This window comes from Oncorhynchus mykiss, chromosome 18 (genome assembly GCF_057628025.1).
Source record: "Oncorhynchus mykiss isolate SJ-2025 chromosome 18, ASM5762802v1, whole genome shotgun sequence".
In the NCBI taxonomy this organism is placed as follows: domain Eukaryota; kingdom Metazoa; phylum Chordata; class Actinopteri; order Salmoniformes; family Salmonidae; genus Oncorhynchus; species Oncorhynchus mykiss.
In genome coordinates this window covers 73,844,464-73,864,860 of record NC_143039.1, presented here as the reverse complement: position 1 = coordinate 73,864,860, position 20,397 = coordinate 73,844,464, and the positions used below count along the sequence as shown (strand labels likewise).

The window sequence follows — 20,397 nt, the reverse complement described above, 5'->3', positions numbered from 1 at the left end:
CTAAAACGTCACAGCATTGTGTGAGAGAGAAGCATTCGAGAGATGGATATAATAAGATGGTGTTCTTCTTCTAGGTCAACCAGAAGGGTTCAGAGAAGCCACTGGAACAAGCCTTTGCCAAGATGGTGTCTGGCATGGAGAACGGCATGATCAAGTGAGAACTAAACGCACCTCTCCTGAACACCCATCTGGCTTATTTCAGTGATTTATACTTTCTTTTTTTTTTTAATTTTTTAGATCAGGCCTGAGGAACTTCAGTCCTCAAGGTCCTGATTGGTGTCACAGTTTTGCCCCAGCCTCAGCTAACACACCTGACTCTAATAATCACCCAGTCATGATATTCAGTTTAGAACGCAATGTGATTAATCAGCTGTGCTTGCTCGGGATGATGGGAAATTGTGACACCCCATATTGTTATTTTTTGCTCTTTTGTACCCCAGTATCTCTACTTGCACATCTATCACTCCAGTGTTTAATTGTAATTATTTTGCCACTATTTATTGCCTTACCTCCCCGATCTTACTACATTTGCATTTGCACGTTTGTTTATTCCATGTGTAACTCCGTGTTTGTGTCGCAGTTGTAAATGAGAACTTGTTCCCAACTGGCCTACCTGGTTAAATAAAGGTGTTCTCAACTGGCCTACCTGGTTAAATAAAAAAGGCCCACCCAGGCCTGTTTTTAGATCTAGCACATCCACTCACACAGCCATGTTGTTTCTTCTATTGGCTGCAGGTACGTAGCATTTGACTTCCACAAGGAGTGCAGCAGGATGAGATGGGATCGTCTGAATATCCTGGTGGACAATGTGGCTGAGACACAAGATGAATACAGGTATTACTCTTCGTATAGACTCCTTTATGAATAGCTGCTAGTCTACACCCACAACCATACAAGATTCAAGTTAAGTTCCTTATGTTAGGTTCTAATTTTCAGACTAAATAACTCAACGGACACTAGATATTTTTTTTACCTTTATTTAACCAGGCAAGTCGGTTAAGAACAAATTCTTATTTTCAATGACGGCCTAGGAACAGTGGGTTAACTGCCTGTTCAGAGGCAGAACGACAGATTTGTCAGCTCGGGGGATTTGAACTTGCAACCTTCCGGTTATTAGTCCAACGCTCTAACCACTAGGCTACTCTGCCGCCCCGATAAGCTTAACCAAGTTTAATTCTTCCCAAAAGGTCCTCCTTCTCTCCAATCCTTACATCTATTATGGTTCGACAGGAAGAGGGTAATGGGGTAATAAACCATAATTTCTCCCTTCAGGGGACCTGACCTCAATCCCCTCATTCGCCTAATCCACAGATGTCCATCCGTTTCCCCTTATATCAACCCTGTGACTTCCTCCCACTGACCCAGCACATTCCAAAGCCATCTGGCTCCTACAGATAACCATTACCTTCTGATGTAAAAAAAAAAAAAGTCTCTTTCACCCCACATACTATACTTCTGAGTACAACAAATGTTCGAAGTTTAACGCAGAATCTAACACTTAGCGAGAGGATGGGCATACGAACATACGAGAGGCTAGTTGGCTTCCTTTCTACCCATTTATCTCTGGTCTGGTCTTCAGGGTAAAATACCAGTGAGTACATTACAGTAGTCGGTCAGTGACTTCTGGATTAACCTCTGGGCAAATGTGTTCCCGTTTGCATCCCAAATGGCACACTATTCCCTACATAGTGCACTACTTTTGACCAGGGGCCCAAGTCGACAGTGCACTATACAGGGAATAGGAAGTCATTTCAAATCAAATAGCATTTGTCACCTGCACCGAATACAACAGGTTCACCTTACAGTGAAATGCTTACTTACAAACCCCTAACCAACAATGCAGTTTAAAAAAATAAAAGTAACAAATAATTAAAGAGCAGTAGTAAAATGGCTATATACAAGGGGATACCGGTACAGAGTTCATGACCGGGGTCACCGGTATTGAGGTAATATGTACATGTAGAGTTATTAAAGTGACTATGCATAGATAATAACAGAGTAGCAGCAGTGTAAAGGGGGATGCAAATAGTCTGGGTAGCCATTTGATTAGATGTTCAGGAGTCTTATGGCTTGGGGGTAGAAGCTGTTTAGAAGCCTCTTGGACCTAGACTTGGCGCATTGGTACCGCTTTCCGTGCAGTAGCAGAGAACAGTCTGACTAGGGTGGCTGGAGTCTTTGACAATTTTTTAGGGCCTTCCTCTGACACCACCTGGTACTGAGGTTCTGGATGGCAGGAAGCTTGGCACCAGTGATGTACTAGGCCGTACACGCTAACCTCTGTAGTGCCTTGTGGTTGGAGGCCAAGCAGTTGCCATACCAGGCAGTGATGCAACCAGTCAGGATGGTGCAGATGTTGAACCTTTTTGAGGATCTGAGGACCCATGCCATATCTTTTCAGTCTCCTGAGGGGGAATAGGTTTTGTCGTGCCCTCTTCACGACTGTCTTGGTGTGCTTGGACCATGTTAGTTTGTTGATGTGGACACCAAGGACCTTGAAGCGCTCAACCTGCTCCACTACAGCCCCGTCGACGAGAATGGGGGTGTGCTCAGTCTTCCTGTAGTCCACAATCATCTCCTTTTTCTAGATCACGTTGAGGAAGAGGTTGTTGTCCTTGCACCTCACGGACAGGTCTCCACTGTGTCATCATCAAACTTAGTGATGGTGTTGGAGTCATGCCTGGCCGTGCAGTCATGAGTGAACAGGGAGTACAGGAGGGGACTGAGCACGCACCCCTGATGGGCCCCTGTGTTGAGGATCAGCGTGGCGGATGTGTTGTTACCTACCCTTACCACCTGGGGGCGGCTGTCAGGAAGTCCAGGATCCAGTTGCAGAGGGAGTTGCTTACTCCCAGGGTCCTTAGCTTAGTGATGAGCTTTGAGGTCACTAGGGTGTTGGAACGCTGAGCTGTAGTCAATGTATAGAATTCTCACGTACAGAGGGTAGTGGGTATTCTCACATAGGTGTTCCTTTTGTCCAGGTGGGAAAGGGCAGTGTCGAGTGCAATTGAGATCGCATCATCTGTGGATCTGTTGGGGCGGTATGCAAATTGGAGTGGGTTTAGGTGTTGTGAACCATGACCAACCTTTCAAAGCATTTCATGGCTACAGAAGTGAGTGCAATGGGTCGGTAGTCATTTAGGAAGGTTACCTTAGTGTTCTTGGGCACAGGGACTATGGTGGTCTGCTTGAAACATGTTGGTATTACATACTCAGGTTGAAAATGTCAGTGAAGACACTTGCCAGTTGGGCAGCGCATGCTCTGGGGTACACATCCTGGTAATCCATCTGGCCCCGCGGCCCTGTGAATGTTGACCTGTTTAAAGGTCTTACTCACATCGGCTACGGGGAGTGTGATCACACAGTCATCCGGAACAGCTGGTGCTCTCCTGCATGTTTCAGTGTTACTTGCCTCGAAGCGAGCATAGAAATAATTTAGCTCGTGTCACTGGGCAGCTCGCGGCTGTGCTTCCCTTTTGTAGTTTGTAATAGTTTGCAAGCCCTGCCATATTCGACGAGCATCGGAGCCGGTGTAGTACATTTTGGGATTCACCCCTAACCTTGTCTTGTGATTTATAAACCCTCTGTCTCCCTGCAGCGGAGGGGTAGTTGGTGTCCCAACATTACAGTGCTGTTAATGGCTCTGTGGATATGTGTTCTCCTGACTCCTCTGTTGTCTGTCTGTGCAGCTACTTCATGGTCGACACGGAGGGGAAGGTGTTGTCCCAGCAGAAGGGGACGTTCCGCAGTAACTGCATGGACTGTCTGGACCGCACCAACGTCATCCAGAGCATGCTGGCCCGCCGTTCCATACAGTCCCAGCTACAGGTAGGAAGTCCCCCAGAGCTGGCCCGCCGTTCCATACAGTCCCAGCTACAGGTAGGAAGTCCCCCAGAGCTGGCCTGCCACTCCATACAGTCCCAGCTACAGGTAGGAAGTCCCCCAGAGCTGGCCTGCCACTCCATACAGTTCCAGCTACAGGTAGGAAGTCCCCCAGAGCTGGCCCACCACTCCATACAGTCCCAGCTACAGGTAGGAAGTCCCCCAGAGCTGGCCTGCCACTCCATACAGTCCCAGCTACAGGTAGGAAGTCCCCCAGAGCTGGCCCGCCACTCCATACAGTCCCAGCTACAGGTAGGAAGTCCCCCAGAGCTGGCCTGCCACTCCATACAGTCCCAGCTACAGGTAGGAAGTCCCCCAGAGCTGGCCTGCCGCTCCATACAGTCCCAGCTACAGGTAGGAAGTCCTCCCGAGCTGGCCCGCCACTCCATACAGTCCAGGCTACAGGTGTGTGGATGGTACGCGCTTCTTTTTGCTAGACGGTACACTCCGATGGAGCAGACAGAGGTACCCCATTCTGCCGCAATACAGTCCCAGCTACTGGTGTGTGGGTGTTACACTTAAACTCAGAGGGATCCTTTACTGCCGACTAACTTGTACAGTCCCAGCTACAGGTAGGAGCTAGGAGGGTTGCACTCATTATCACTTGAAGAAATAAAAACCTGCCCACCGCTCTGCAGTAGTTTACACAACTCATTATTACTTGAAGAAAATAAAAACCTGCCCACCGCTCTGCAGTAGTTTACACAACTCATTATTACTTGAAGAAAATAAAAACCTGTCCACCGCTCTGCAGTAGTTTACACAACTCATTATTACTTGAAGAAAATAACCTGTCCACCGCTCTGCAGTAGTTTACACAACTCATTATTACTTGAAGAAAATAAAAACCTGTCCACCGCTCTGCAGTAGTTTACACAACACATCCCTTGACCGATACTCCGCGACCAGGCAGAGTACCTCAAACCCCTTTGTTTCACACACTGTGGGAGTTATCATTCTGACAGTTAAAGAAGAGAAGCAACTTAAGAAAGTTAGAGAGTTGACCCAAGGGTTGAACAAAGACAACTAGCTACTGTTTCCCACAGTTGAATAACTTACTATTGACAGTTTTTTTTTTCTTTTTAGAGATAAAGATGAATGACTGAGCCCTGACCCTTGTCCCCTGACCCTTGTCCCCTGACCCTTGTTCCCCTTCTAAATTGACTTATGTATGTTTGTTTGGTGGTTGTCCACAGAGGATGGGTGTCCTGCATGTGGCCCAGCGGATTGAGGAACAGGCCGATTTTGAGAAGATCTACAAGAATGGTAAGTGGGTCCCGCCCCTCTACAACCCATCACGGTGCAGAATTTTATCCCAGGGCTACCGCTAACCCTGGGTTAAACTCAGCCCTGGGCCAAGGAGGCTGTCAGTGTGTGAACTCAGCTTTTAAGTGTCATATGAGGTTGATCTGTCTAGTCTGTCACGCTGCTCTGCTCACTAACAATGTCTTGTCTGTTTTCTGTGATAGCTTGGGCTGACAATGCCAATGCATGCGCCAAACAGTACGCTGGTACGGGAGCCTTGAAGACTGACTTCACCAGGTATAGAAATACGTGTGGGTGTGCTGCTGACCTTTGAACTATACAGTGCCTTGAGATATTTTCTATAACCCCTTGGACTTTTTCAACATGTTGTTGTGTTACAGCCTGAATTTCATGTTAGCCTACACACAATAACCCATAATGTCTAGGTGGAATTATGTTTTTTGACATTTAAAAAAAAATTTTTTTTTTAATTGTACCCCCTTTTTCTCCCCAATTTCATGGTATCCAATTGTTGTAGTAGCTACTATCTTGTCTCATCGCTACAACTCCCGTACGGGCTCGGGAGAGACGAAGGTTGAAAGTCATGCGTCCTCCGATACACAACCCAACCAAGCCGCACTGCTTCTTAACACAGCGCGCATCCAACCCGGAAGCCAGCCACACCAATGTGTCGGAGGAAACACCGTGCACCTGGCAACCTTGGTTAGCGTACACTGCGCCCAGCCCGCCACAGGAGTCGCTGGTGCGCGATGAGACAAGGACACACTTACCGACCAAGCCCTCCCTAACCCGGACGACACTAGGCCAATTGTGCGTCGCCCCACGGACCTCCCGGTCGCGGCCGGTTACGACAGAGCCTGTGCGCGAACCCAGGGACTCAGATGGCACAGCTGGCGCTGCAGTACAGCGCCCTTAACCCACTGCGCCACCCGGGAGGCCGTTTTTTGACATTTTTACAAATTAATAAAAATAAAAAACATTTGAAATGTCAAGTATTTGTTATGGCAAGCCTAAATAAGTTCAGGAGTAAAAATGTGCTTAACAAGTCACATATTTTGCATGGATTCATTCTGTGTGTAATAATAGTGTTTAACTTGATTCTTTAATGACTACCTCATCTCTTTATCCCACACATACAATTATCTATGAGGTCCCTTAGTTGAGCAGTGAATTTCAAACACAGATTCAATCTCAAAGACCGGGGAGATTTTCCAATGCCTTGCAAAGAAGGGTACCTATTGGTAGATGGGTAAAAAATTAAAAAGCAGATATTTAATTTCTCTTTGAACATGGTGAAGTTATTAATTACACTTTGGATGATGTATTAATACACCCAGTCACTACAAAGAGTCCTTCCTAACTCAGTTGCTGGAGAGGAAGGAAACTGCTCAGGGATTTCATCATGAGGCCAACGGTGTATTTAAAACCGTTACGAAGTTTAATGGTTGTGATATGAGAGAACTGAGGATGGATCAACATTGTAGTAATTCCACAATAATAACCTAATTGACAGTGAAAAGGAAGCCTGTACAGAAAAAATAGATTCCAGAACATGCATCCTGTTTGCAACTAGGCACTAAAGTAATACTGCAAAAATAATGGCAAAGAAATTAACTATGTCCTGAATACAAAGTATTATGTTTGGGGCAAATTTAATAAAACAGAGTACCACTCTACATATTTTAATTCATATCGGTGGCTGCATCACGTTATGGGTATGCTTGTAATCGTTAAGGACTGGAGAGTTTTTCAGGATAGAAAAACTAAACGGAATGTAGCTAAGAACAGGCAAAATCTGATTGTCTGCTTTCCACCAGGCAATGGGAGATGAATTCACCTTTCAGCACGTCAGTAACCTAAAACACAAAGACAAATCTACACTGGAGTTGCTTACCAAGAAGACAGTGAATGTTCCTGAGTGGCCGAGTTAGTTTTGACTTAAATCTACTTGAAAATCTATGGCAAAACCTGAAAATGGTTGTCTAGCAACGATCAACAACCAATTTTTAACAGAGCTTGAAGAATTTTGAAAATAATAATGGGAAAATGTTACACAATCCAGGTGTGGAAAGCTCTTAGAAACTTACCCAGAAACACTCACAAATTATTCTACAAAGTATTGAATCGGGTGTGAGTATTGAATGTTCTGTTGTGTGCCGATGGGTGAGATAAAAACATATTTCATCCTTTCAGAATTCAGGCTGTAACAAAATGTGGAATAAGTCAAGGCGTATGAATACTTTCTGAAGGCACTGTAAACAGGCCTGGATGTCGGTGTGCTGCTGACATCTGAAATATATATATATATATATATATATATATATATATATACAGGCCTGGATGTCGGTGTGCTGCTGACATCTGAAATATATATATACAGGCCTGGATGTCGGTGTGCTGCTGACATCTGAAATATATATATATATACAGGCCTGGATGTCGGTGTGCTGCTGACATCTGAAATATATATATATATATACAGGCCTGGATGTCGGTGTGCTGCTGACATCTGAAATATATATATATATATATACAGGCCTGGATGTCGGTGTGCTGCTGACATCTGAAATATATATATATACAGGCCTGGATGTCGGTGTGCTGCTGACATCTGAAATATATATATATATATACAGGCCTGGATGTCGGTGTGCTGCTGACATCTGAAATATATATATATATATATATATATATATATATATATATATATATACAGGCCTGGATGTCGGTGTGCTGCTGACATCTGAAATATATATATACAGGCCTGGATGTCGGTGTGCTGCTGACATCTGAAATATATATATATATATACAGGCCTGGATGTCGGTGTGCTGCTGACATCTGAAATATATATATATATATATATACAGGCCTGGATGTCGGTGTGCTGCTGACATCTGAAATATATATATATACAGGCCTGGATGTCGGTGTGCTGCTGACATCTGAAATATATATATATATATATATACAGGCCTGGATGTCGGTGTGCTGCTGACATCTGAAATATATATATATATATATATACAGGCCTGGATGTCGGTGTGCTGCTGACATCTGAAATATATATATATACAGGCCTGGATGTCGGTGTGCTGCTGACATCTGAAATATATATATACAGGCCTGGATGTCGGTGTGCTGCTGACATCTGAAATATATATATATATACAGGCCTGGATGTCGGTGTGCTGCTGACATCTGAAATATACAGTGCCTTGCGAAAGTATTCGGCCCCCTTGAACTTTGCGACCTTTTGCCACATTTCAGGCTTCAAACATAAAGATAAAACTGTATTTTTTTGTGAAGAATCAACAAGTGGGACACAATCATGTGGAACGACATTTATTGTCTACAGAGCCTATGCTTGTTTAGTTTGGAGGTCAACTGTTGGTTGTGTGGCTTCAATTTGAGGTCACCTTTTTCTGTCATTTCTATGCAAACTGGCTAGGTACTATCTGGTTGGTAGATAAGGTCTGTATGGCCATGAGATGTGGATGGTGGTTATTTCTCCTTCACCTGTCATTAGTATTGCTACGTGGACATTATGGTAGACAGCCTGACTACTTGCTTGTTGGTGACTTGACAGTGTCTGTTATTGATGGTTGTTAGTTCCTGTCCTTGTTGGGAGAGTTGACAGTGTGTGTTATTTCTTGTCCTTCGTCAGGACAGGGAAGAGGACTCAGATGGGTCTGGTGATGGACGGCGTGAACTCTGCCATCCGTTACTACAAGAATAACTTCTCTGACGGCTTCAGACAGGTACGTCTGGGTTTTTTCAATTTTAAAAGGCCTAGAAAAATGACACATTTTGACCTACATAAGGTAGGAATAATGTATTACTGTCAGATATTTGCTGTGTAGTTAGACCAATTTCCTGCTTAAGACCAATTGTTTTCCTCCAAAATCATAATTTTAGAAAAACATTGTTCATCCATGTGTTTTAGCGAGACATGGAGTTATTTTGCTGTGTTTTTGTGGTCACCCCTTTATTGCTTAAAAAGGACTGTGTGTCTCCAGGATTCCATTGATTTGTTCCTTGGAAACTACGCTGTGTATGAAACGGACGGCCCAACTCCACTCCGTATCCAAAAGGACTGGAAGTTCCTCACGGTCAGTTGCCTCTCTCCAACTCACAGTAGTAATGGGGATGTGTCATGGTCAGAAGTGAGGAGAGAGAGAGAGGGGTTCTTTTTGGGATGTCCTGGCACCACTCAGAATGTCCAGACTGAGCGTCATGTTTTGTGATTCACTTTACATGACAACGTCTCTGGTCCTCTCTCCTCCATTTATTTGTATTATTTTATAAATATTGAGTTCTGCTTTCCACCCCAAACTATGAGTAATGTATGTTTTGTTGTCTTTTGTCTTGCAGCTGCCCATCATCATGGTGGTAGCATTCTCCATGTGTATCATCTGCCTCCTCATGGCTGGTAAGAGAACCCCATCTGACAACCACTTGTCTAAAGGAACATTCTAGCCTTTTAACTTTTAGCTCTGTTAACCTCAGGACACAGGGGGCATGCTAGTTCAGTTTTGTGTCCTTAACAATTTGCTGTGATTTCCGGTCACACAAATGTATTTATTTATAGTCTCTAACGAGTTTCCCCCCTCTCCATCTTTGTATCCTTGATATTTGTCCTTCTCTGACGAGTGGTGTCCCTCTCTCTTTTCCCAGGTGACACGTGGACTGAGACCCTGGCCTATGTGTTGTTCTGGGGCACTGCTGCCGCTGTCACCGCTGCTGTCATCGTCTTCAACGGCCGCGACTTTGTGGACGCCCCCAAACTGGTGCAGAAAGAGAAGATGGACTGAACGCGTGTGTGTGGAAAACAGCTCGGCCCAGCGGACTCCTAATACCTCTTCATCTTCATCCAACTCTTCTTCCTCCTGGCTGCTTGAGGCTCGGACACTGTACTGACCCGCTCTCCACACTGTCCTCCTAGGATGCGTCCCAAATGGCACCCTATTCCCTATATAGTGCACTGGAATAGGGTTCCATTTGGCACATAGACCTATGGTTTCTATAGGGGTTTCTACTCTGACCCAGAACTCCTGTTTATCAGGCAGCATACCTACTGAAGCCGCTCTGAACTCTACAGTCTCCCATCAGTCTGTCCTCCTTCACTTCCTTCCTAATGATGTTTAATTTCTCTGTTGGACAAGGCTGGTGTACAGTCGGTCAACCTCGGTGATGGTTTAACCACTTTGAAGGCACCCACACGGTGATGGCTATTACAGAGGTCTCTCAGAAAACGTTTTGATGGCACTTTAGTGAATTGCAGCGTAATTGTTCATTTTTCATGAAAGCAACTTTTGATGACAAGACGATATTCAATATTCTTGTTATACATTTAATGAATGGTTTCTTTGGTTTAACTTTTCTGTTTACTGTAATTCAAATGCAATGTATTTTTAAACTACAGAGAAACGGTTGGCACTATAACATGCACTATAATGACTGGGGGTACTTTGTTTGGAAAGATAACATGTTTTGGTTGTTCACTTGAATGTAATACGCCTTGCTATACTACTAGTTTAAAGAACACGCGTGTATATATATCTAAACTAGCTAGTTCTCCTAGAGACGAATGATGTGTGTGGGGTTGTGGTGGTGGTGGGGGGGAGAATGTATTCCTACTATGAACATGAATCATGCTAAATATTTATGAATTCTATTTTTAAGTAAAAGGATTCTTGCTTAGCTTACCATCTTATTTTTGTTGCATTCTGGGTGAACATGAAATAAGTTGCACATGGTATGTGATCTGAGCGGTGGGAGATGTTGTTCATTCATTGTTGGTAATTAGGGTAGTCACTATACCATAGTTCTGTCATAACCTTGACTTGTCATTGTTTTCTAGTTTACTTCTCACAGTATTTAGGGATTGTTATGCTCCAGATAAAGAATTTACATTTACATTTAATTGAATTTAAAACCACACTTTAGACCTGCCTTACAAGCTTGGCCCCCTCCATGATTTGAGGAAGTGGACATAACCATTCCTTGTTATCGTGAATATGATTTCTCCTCTTTAATGGGTTTCAGGATTTTCCTCTCTTCGATAGATTTGTTTTGTGGACAGTTTGTTGCAATGCCTTTGTGTGTCTACTTTCCTGTTCAGATTATTTCCATCTTGCATATGCAGTGTTGAGCACTTATTCTAAATACAGACGTTGAGGTCACGGGGCGTAAAATATTTTACAACATCAGTACAATTCCATTGTTCCTTTTAGAATACATTAATACAATGTATTGATTTACTACAACATTTTAAAGCTAAATTAGAATGTATTAGTTAATATACTAGAACTAATATTTATTCTAGCTAGGCAGTGGTAACTACTAAGGAGGGAGGACCAACTCAAGCTTGTCTACTGTTGTGTTTCCATGAACATATCCTTGTAATTATATATATATATACTGTATATTTTACAATGAGATTGTATGCTGAGCACTTATTTGCAGAGTCTATACTAAATGTAAAGATCACGCAGTGATGTATTTTTTTTTTTTTATCTGGATGAGAATTGAATGATCTTTTGTGAGTCAACAACCACATTTTTAAATGTGTATGATTTGCACGGTGACTATTTTTGCTTACACGGGGATTGGAAAGAATCTTGGGCTTATGTTTTGAATATTTATCTCAGACACTGGAGGTTGGTAGCACCTTTTTAATTCGGGAGGACGGGCTTGTTGTAATGAGGGGAATGGTACTTGATGTCGTTCCATTCGCTCTGTTCCAAGCCATTATGATGAGCCTAACCCCCCCCCCCCCCCCCCCCCCCCTCAGCAGCCTCTGCTGTTCTCAGAATATTAATGCATTTTGGAATATGGTTGTGTTTGAGAATGCATTAATAGTGGATGATTTTCTCTTCCCTCCATCACCATTCATTTTGTTGGTATTCAAAACCCTGAACGTTCCCATATGACCTTAACACATGTAACTGGGCTGTGATGTAGCCTGGTCCCAGATGTGTTTGTGCCATCATGCCAAATCAATGAGTGACATGGAGTTGGCATGATAGCACAAAGAGACTGGAACCCAGGATAGCCACGAAGACCCTGGCCAGTATATCAACTGACTGAGGTTAGTTGTAGACTTTAAAAAAAAAAAAACATTTTGTAAGTGGTGGGCTGTTCACTATGAAACTCGATCTTGATTGGTTTACCAGAAAAGCCATGTTCCCAGTAGGTGATCATAGACACGACTATTGAATAAAAATATCCAAGTACTGCCACTGGCAAGGACATGTTACTGAGTGGTTCAGGGGTATGACAGGATCAGTAGCTTGCTGTACTGCCACTGGCAAGGACATGTTACTGAGTGGTTCAGGGGTATGACAGGATCAGTAGCTTGCTACAGTAATTTGATGGTAAAATTTGACATGATTATACTTATATCCAATCAGATGGAATAAAGCAAACAACACTATAGTGAACGATGTAAGATATAACTGTGCTATTTCATCATGAATGGCCATATACTCGAATAGGCCATCCTACCTATCCCTAGCCCAATAATGGACTACATGAGCTTAACATTACTCCTTATAAGGGCTTAGTTCAAGCACCTTACACGTTCTTTTTAAAGGGCGAATTGGCTATGGTGCCAAAACAGCCAAATACTCCCTCTAAACCTGACTCGATTCACAATTGCGGTACGGTTCTAGAAAAATATCCCTTGACTTTCACATCACATCAAAATAATTTCAACAAATGCAAAATACACACGTACTATAGACTGTTTTTAACCGGTTGTAACACAGTTACAGTCAACAGTTTCAGTTACAAGTTTGTGGCGTCTGTCTTCCGTTTACACACAGGTGTTCGGAGACGCAGATAGCTAATTAGCACAGGTAGTGCTGTCTTCCATCTATCTGTAACATGGCCAGTAAGAACCCCAATCGTGTAAAGGTATCAATTCAACCTTTAGTTTTTTGACAATTATTTCTCGTTGATATGAAAGATAAGGTCCTTAAGCTTCCAAAATCATATTGCATGCGATCCATGTTAATGTTCAGACCGGGCGTCGCGGTTCTTAACAACCCACCCCACCACAGACACACACACACACACAACTCCTTTGCCCAATAAACCTTATGTGTAATTGAACTGAGTCACGATTTAAGGGCACATTTTTTCCCCCAATGTCCTAGAACTAGGTAAAGACCTTGCTGTAAATTAAACTGTCAACTGACACGTTATTCCCTACTTATTTGAGTCCACGTAAGAGGTTTATGGATGATTTTATAAATAAACTAACAGATCTGGGACCAGGCTAGAGAGGAGTTTTGCGCATGCGCAGAAACACTTCCGATACGTACAAAGAGGCTTGTTGTCATTTAAAGGGTTCACAGCTTACAGTTTTGTATGTAAATATATTTTTTATTATTATTTTCAGGTCCAAATCATGAGCACCCTATGGATGGGAAACGTGAGTATCGAACCATTTCAGTCGATATATATTTTTAATGCTTTCTGCGTATTTGCCAGCATACTGACATTATTTGGTTGGTTAGCTAGCTAACGTTAGTGGCTACATGCAGAACGTTAGGCGGCTACATACAGAACGTTAGTGGCTACATGCAGAACGTTAGGCGGCTACATACAGAACGTTAGGCGGCTACATGCAGAACGTTAGGCGGCTACATACAGAACATTAGGCGGCTACATGCAGAACGTTAGGCGGCTACATACAGAACGTTAGTGGCTACATGCAGAACGTTAGGCGGCTACATACAGAACGTTAGTGGCTACATGCAGAACGTTAGGCGGCTACATACAGAACGTTAGGCGGCTACATGCAGAACGTTAGGCGGCTACATACAGAACATTAGGCGGCTACATGCAGAACGTTAGGCGGCTACATACAGAACGTTAGTGGCTACATGCAGAACGTTAGGCGGCTACATACAGAACGTTAGGCGGCTACATGCAGAACGTTAGGCGGCTACATACAGAACGTTAGGTGGCTTCATACAGAACGTTAGGCGGCTACATACAGAACGTTAGGCGGCTTCATACAGAACGTTAGTGGCTACATACAGAACGTTAGGCGGCTACATACAGAACGTTAGTGGCTACATGCAGAACGTTAGGCGGCTTCATACAGAACGTTAGTGGCTTCATACAGAACGTTAGTGGCTTCATACAGAACGTTAGTGGCTACATGCAGAACGTTAGGCGGCTACATACAGAACGTTAGGCTGCTACATACAGAACGTTAGTGGCTACATGCAGAACGTTAGGCGGCTACATACAGAACGTTAGGCGGCTTCATACAGAACGTTAGTGGCTACATGCAGAACGTTAGGCGGCTACATACAGAACGTTAGGCGGCTACATACAGAACGTTAGGCGGCTACATACAGAACGTTAGTGGCTACATGCAGAACGTTAGGCGGCTACATACAGAACGTTAGGCGGCTACATACAGAACGTTAGGCGGCTACATACAGAACGTTAGGCGGCTACATACAGAACGTTAGGCGGATACATACAGAACGTTAGGCGGCTACATGCAGAACGTTAGGCGGCTACATACAGAACGTTAGGCGGCTTCATACAGAACGTTAGGCGGCTACATACAGAACGTTAGGCGGCTACATACAGAACGTTAGGCGGCTACATACAGAACGTTAGGCGGCTACATGCAGAACGTTAGGCGGCTACATACAGAACGTTAGGCGGCTACATACAGAACGTTAGGCGGCTACATACAGAACGTTAGGCGGATACATACAGAACGTTAGGCGGCTACATACAGAACGTTAGGCGGCTACATGCAGAACGTTAGGCGGCTACATGCAGAACTTTAGCTAACTGACTTGGTTTATTAGTGCTACCTTGCTGCAGATGGTACTGCATTGACACCTAATTAAGTAGCGAAACGCAGTCTGTATAATAGTTGCAGGTGACGTGTGGTAGTTAACTTATATCTACGTTAACATGTGATATGATAACGTCTTACTGTGTTTGTTTTGGTAGTTGGAGCCCTACATGGACGAGAAGTTCATAACCCGAGCCTTCGGCACCATGGGGGAGTTGGTGGTGAGTGCACGGATTATACGCAACAAGATGACTGGGTGAGTGGTTTTTCCGCCTAACGTTAGTGCGTTAGACCTGAAAGTGTAGATCCGGTAACGTTGCGATTGGAGGCTCCCGTTGCGATTGGAGGCTCCCGTTGCGATTGGAGGCTCCCGTTGCGATTGGAGGCTCCCGTTGCGGTTGAAGGCTCCGTTGCGAGACTGCCGCGGCAAACTTCTTCAGACTAGTCTGTCTGTCAAAGAACAGGAAGTTACCAAACTACAGAAGTAGATGAGAAGATGTGGTTTTTGACAATGGGTTTATGGGATTTCTAGTAATTTGTAAACAATGACTCATTCCTTTTAAGTGAGTACCATTCCTGTTTTACTTTGTGATGGTATTGCCACTTGTGTGTAACTGAGTGTTTATGGGTAATATGAACAAGGCTTAAGTTCCACTACGGACTGGATTGAGTATGGGAAGAAAGAAAAAAACACTGATCAAAATAAACAGATCAATATCTTTGCTTTAGTACCAATCAATTTTGTGAGATTGTGATCACTATGAACTTTTATGCTAACATCACCGCTCTGAGGTAAAAAATTATTTGTATATCCTGTAATTCTTGTGTAGTGAAAACGTTAGTCTGTGTGATGTAGTTACATGTTCTGTCCGCCGTAGGGAAATTAGCGTACTATAACGTCATTTTAAATTAACACACTCACACATTTTTACAACAATTACATCTAATTCTTCGTACTTTAAGAGTTTTAAAAAAAATGCTCCTAACCATAATTTAACCAGGCACTCTAGACTAGAGCGTCCATCGGGTCTCTGCAGCAGGAGGTTTGACCTCCTTACAAGGAGTGGCATGATGGCACAAACCCGACTGGTACCCAGGCCATAGCTACACCCAATACACAGCTAAAAGAAGCCATCCTTTTGAATGCAACATTGGACCGTTATGCCTTCTCTGTGTTGTTCTTCAGTAGGGGTGCAGCAGGCTACTGCTTCGTGGAGCTGACGGATGAAGCCACAGCTGAGCGGTGTCTTCGTAAAGTCAATGGAAAAGCACTGCCAGGAGCCACACCGGTAAATATACCATTTATATACCATTTATATACCAATATACCATATATCCATAACTACTTGGATGTTATGGATTCTAGGAAGCATGCCGAATGGCACCCTATCCCCTATATAGTTCACTACTTTTAACCAGAGCCCTATGGCACCCTATCCCCTATATAGTTCACTACTTTTGACCAGAGCCCTATGGGATGCAGACCTAAATTTTAGCAGTTTATAAATGCTCCCTTTTGGTGACTTGAGCCAAACAGAAGATCTCTGTGCCATTAGCCACATTGTGGCATTTGTATAGGTTAATACATATTGTCATCATATTGTAAATTATCATTTTTAAAGGAAGCCTTTTTTGTACTTAACAGCCTCGAAGATTCAATTTAAACCGGGCCACTTTTGGGAAGCAAGGAGAAAGCGGGTATATCAACAAGCTCGATTGTAAGTCAAACTGTATGTCATGAGATGCCTTATAGAAGCATTGTAAATTAACGGCCGAACTCTTCCCCCCCCCCCCCCCCCCCTCCCCCCTTTCTCTCTGCTACAGTCCACTCTATTCCCTGTTTGTTGGGGATCTCACACCTGAAGTGGATGACGGGATGCTCTACGAGTTCTTTTACAACCGCTACCCTTCCTGTCGTGGGGGGAAGTTGGTGCTGGATGGCACGGAGAACTCCAAGTGAGTCCAGCAGGATGTTATAGTCATTATGCTGGGTCCATACATCCAGATTTATGTGATTTTTATTTTTTAAATGTCTAAACTTCTTCCACTACATGTACCAACAAAAAAAAAGTATTCACAGCTGAAGCTCTCTAGTTATTTACTTACTTTGTTTGAATGTTTCTCTTGTTTCCAGGGGTTGTGGGTTTGTCCAGTTCCCAGACCAGAGGCTTCAGAAGCTGGCGCTGGAGGAGTGTCAGGGAGCGGTGGGGCTCGGGAGCAAGCCCCTACGACTGAGCTTAGCTGCTAACAAGTGAGTTATATTTTGTATAGTTGTCTCCAGACATGGTTTATATTCCGTAGCGTAGTAAGAACTTGCCTTCTTCATTTGTAAAACCAGGGTTGAAGCATAACCCATTCGTTTTCCAAACCACCTTTACATGACCATAAGACACCTTCTCGTCAAAACATCTCATTCCAAAATCATGAGCATTAATATGGAGTTGGTCCCTTCTTTGCTGCTATAACAGCCTCAACTCTTAATGGAAAAGGCTTTCCACTAGATGTTGGAACATTGCTGCGGGGACTTGCTTCCTTTCAGCCACAAGAGCATTAGTGTGGTTGGGCACTGATGTTGGAGCGATTAGGCCTGGCCCGCAGTCGGCGTTCCAATTACATCTCAAAAGGTGCTCGATGGGGTCAGGGCTCTGTGCAGACCCATCAAGTTCTTCCACACTGATCTTGACAAACCATTTCTGTATGGACCTCGCTTTGTGCACTGGGTCATTGTCATGCTGGAACAGGAAAGGGTCTTCCCCAAACTGTTACCACAAAGTTGGAAGCGCAGAATCGTCTAGAATATCATTGTATGCTGTAGCGTTAATATTCCATTCACTGGAACGAAGGGGCCTAGCTTGAACCATGATAAACAGACCCAGACCATTATTCCTCCTCTACAGAACTTTACTGTTGGCACTATGCATCGGGGCAGGTAGTGTTCTCCTGGCATCTGCCAAACCCAGATTCGTCTGTCGGACTGCCAGGTGGTGAAGCGTGATTCATCCCTCCAGAGAACGCGTTTCCACTGCTCCAGAGTCCAATGGTGGCGAGCTTTACACCACTCCAGCCGACGCTTGGCATTTGCACATGGTAATCTTAGGTTTGTGTGTGGCTGCTCTGCCATGGAAACTCATTTTCATGAAGTTCCCAATGAACAGTTATTGTTATTGTTGTTCCAGAGGCAGTTTGGAACTTGGGAGTGAGTTTTGCAACACTTCGATGAGCCTTTGTTGCTCCTAGACATTTCCACTTCACAATAACAGCACTTACAGTTGACCGGGGCAGCTCTAGCAGGGCAGAAATCTAACAAACTGACTTGTTGGAAAGGTGGCATCCTATGACAGTGCCACGTTGAAAGTCAGTAAGGTCATTTTACTACCAATGTAGTCTATGGAGATTTTATACACCTGTCAACAACGGGTGTGGCTGAGAAATAGCTTTATCCACTCATTTGAAGGGGTGTCCACATAATTGTGTGTGTATAGTGTATTTTTATTTTACCTTTATTTAACCAGGCAAGTCAGTTAAGAACAAATTCTTATTTTCAATGACGGCCTAGGAACAGTGGGTTAACTGCCTGTTCAGGGGCAGAACGACAGATTTGTACCTTGTCAGCTCGGGGGTTTGAACTTGCAACCTTCCGGTTACTAGTCCAACGCTCTAACCACTAGGCCACCATTGTTTGACTATTCCCCTCGTCAGTCTTTTGCAAAGCTCTCAAGAAGACCTGAGTAGAATATCTTGTTTTTTTTAACTCAAAGATGTGGGTTTCATCATTGTCCAATTCCTTCGGGTTACCCATAATGTGCTCTCTCTCTCTCTCTCAATTCAATTTAAGGGCTTTATTGTCATGGGAAACATATGTTAACATTGCCAAAGCAAGTGAAGTAGATAATAAACAATAAAAATGAACAGTAAACCTTACACTCACAAAAGTATAAAGACATTACAAATGTCATTATGTGCAAATAGTTAAAGTACAAAAGGGAAAATAAATAAGCATAAATATGGGTTGTATTTACAATGGTGTTTGTTCTTCACTGGTTGCCCTTTTCTTGTGGCAACAGGTCACAAATCGTGCTGCTGTGTCGCTCTCTCCCTCTCCTTTTTAGAACTCGGCATAATCAATCAGACAACAGGGGATGGGGGTCCCACGGAGGAGGCTACAGACACAACCAGAACCAATACAATCAGCACAATCAACAGCCGTACGGTAGTGGATGGGGCTCTTGGGGCTACGACCAGAATGGGGGCAACTATGGCGGCTACAACTACAACCAGTATGATTACACACAGAATCCTGCACAGGTAAGATTTGCTGCCTGGCATCCCCTTTTACTGGTGATGTGTTTTACGTAGCTCAACGTCACTTTGTTGTTAGACATGCAATATTAACACCTTCATGTAGTTATGACTTTTCAATATACACCGTCATTTAACATTTCAGGAAAATGAAGCTTTTGAAGATGATGGTCTGGAAGGTTGGTGTTTTTTATTGTTGTTTTTTTCCCCTACTTGTTTTTCACCAAGACTAGTGTGGACGATGAGCTAAAAGATTCTTGAGGAATTTTAGGTGGTTCATAATGAAGATCGATTGATATCCTGCATGTTCAGAGGATTTAACAGTACATGTAATTTAGCGGACTCGTGCTTTTGTGATGAGGTAGACCTGCCTGCAACTTCAGAATCATTTGTCTCTTCTCGGCCCAAGGGGGAATTTCCTCCTAGATCTAATGGTTAAAGCCATTGGTTTCACCCGTTAGAGAGACTGGGGTTCAGATCCCACCTGTGACAGCAGCAGGGATCAAATAATCACTGTGGCAACCTTTCCCTCTATTGTAGATCCTAACCCAGAGCTGGATGTGGTGGAAGCCAACAGGAAGTTTATGGAACACAGTGAGGAACTGTATGACGCCCTTATCCAGTGCCACTGGCAACCCTTGGAATCCTCGGAACAAACCTTTGGAACCACGAGTACCCTTCTAGAACCTGTCTACTGTTGAGGCAATATCCTCTTGCTATGTTATTTGGCCTCTCATATTATTTTCTGTAGGCTAAAGACATCCCCAGTCCTTGACAATAACTGCCATTTGCTTACAAATGTTGTTTGTTAATCAACAAAAAATGATTTATTTTGTGCATCTATTGACATCTCTTCTTTTTTTTTAACAACAAATAAACTGGACACGTGGCTCATCCTGTACCTAAGAATAGCTTCCCATTTTCATGTCTTATGCTTTGCTAAACCGCAACGATGATGTCTGTATCCTAAATGGCCCTCTGTTCACTTAAGTGCAACATAGCTTTTTTTTCCAGGGCCCGAAGGTCACTGGTCAAAAGTAGTGCACTGTATAGGGAATTAGAGGGCCATTTCAGTGTTTTAATTTTTTTATTTTTTATTAATGTCTTTTCCCTTCTCA

General features: G+C 43.6%; 2 protein-coding genes across 8 annotated transcripts in view; both read left to right on the top strand.

The window, feature by feature from the left end:
- The window catches only part of LOC110496716 (phosphatidylinositol-3-phosphatase SAC1-A), a 32,932-nt gene extending 20,536 nt beyond the window's left edge, over positions 1 to 12,396 (top strand). The window contains exons 12-20 of the mRNA XM_036953559.2: positions 75 to 154; positions 736 to 834; positions 3,687 to 3,825; positions 5,076 to 5,145; positions 5,349 to 5,421; positions 8,813 to 8,906; positions 9,165 to 9,257; positions 9,520 to 9,577; positions 9,823 to 12,396. Of these exons, the coding sequence (XP_036809454.1) occupies positions 75 to 154; positions 736 to 834; positions 3,687 to 3,825; positions 5,076 to 5,145; positions 5,349 to 5,421; positions 8,813 to 8,906; positions 9,165 to 9,257; positions 9,520 to 9,577; positions 9,823 to 9,959 (843 nt within the window). The 3' untranslated portion in view covers positions 9,960 to 12,396. The remainder of the gene's footprint in view (positions 1 to 74; positions 155 to 735; positions 835 to 3,686; positions 3,826 to 5,075; positions 5,146 to 5,348; positions 5,422 to 8,812; positions 8,907 to 9,164; positions 9,258 to 9,519; positions 9,578 to 9,822) is intronic.
- Positions 12,397 to 13,431: 1,035 nt separating this feature from the next.
- On the top strand, positions 13,432 to 20,185 carry LOC110496892 (tRNA selenocysteine 1-associated protein 1). Of its 7 annotated transcripts, none has more exons than XM_090209392.1 (9): positions 13,432 to 13,585; positions 15,139 to 15,236; positions 16,167 to 16,269; positions 16,626 to 16,698; positions 16,805 to 16,936; positions 17,115 to 17,231; positions 19,090 to 19,285; positions 19,425 to 19,458; positions 19,820 to 20,185. In XM_090209392.1, exons 5-9 carry the CDS (start codon positions 16,857 to 16,859, stop codon positions 19,978 to 19,980), a joined length of 588 nt encoding a protein of 195 aa, XP_090065518.1. In that variant the 5' UTR covers positions 13,432 to 13,585; positions 15,139 to 15,236; positions 16,167 to 16,269; positions 16,626 to 16,698; positions 16,805 to 16,856; the 3' UTR covers positions 19,981 to 20,185. The 7 variants fall into 7 exon arrangements, 4 of the variants coding, with proteins under 4 accessions (XP_090065518.1, XP_036809455.2, XP_036809456.2 ...); XM_036953560.2 differs by having other exon boundaries at positions 13,437 to 13,585; positions 16,626 to 16,678; XR_016488627.1 differs by having other exon boundaries at positions 13,449 to 13,585; positions 16,170 to 16,269; positions 17,878 to 19,285.
- The last annotated feature ends 212 nt before the right edge of the window (positions 20,186 to 20,397 follow it).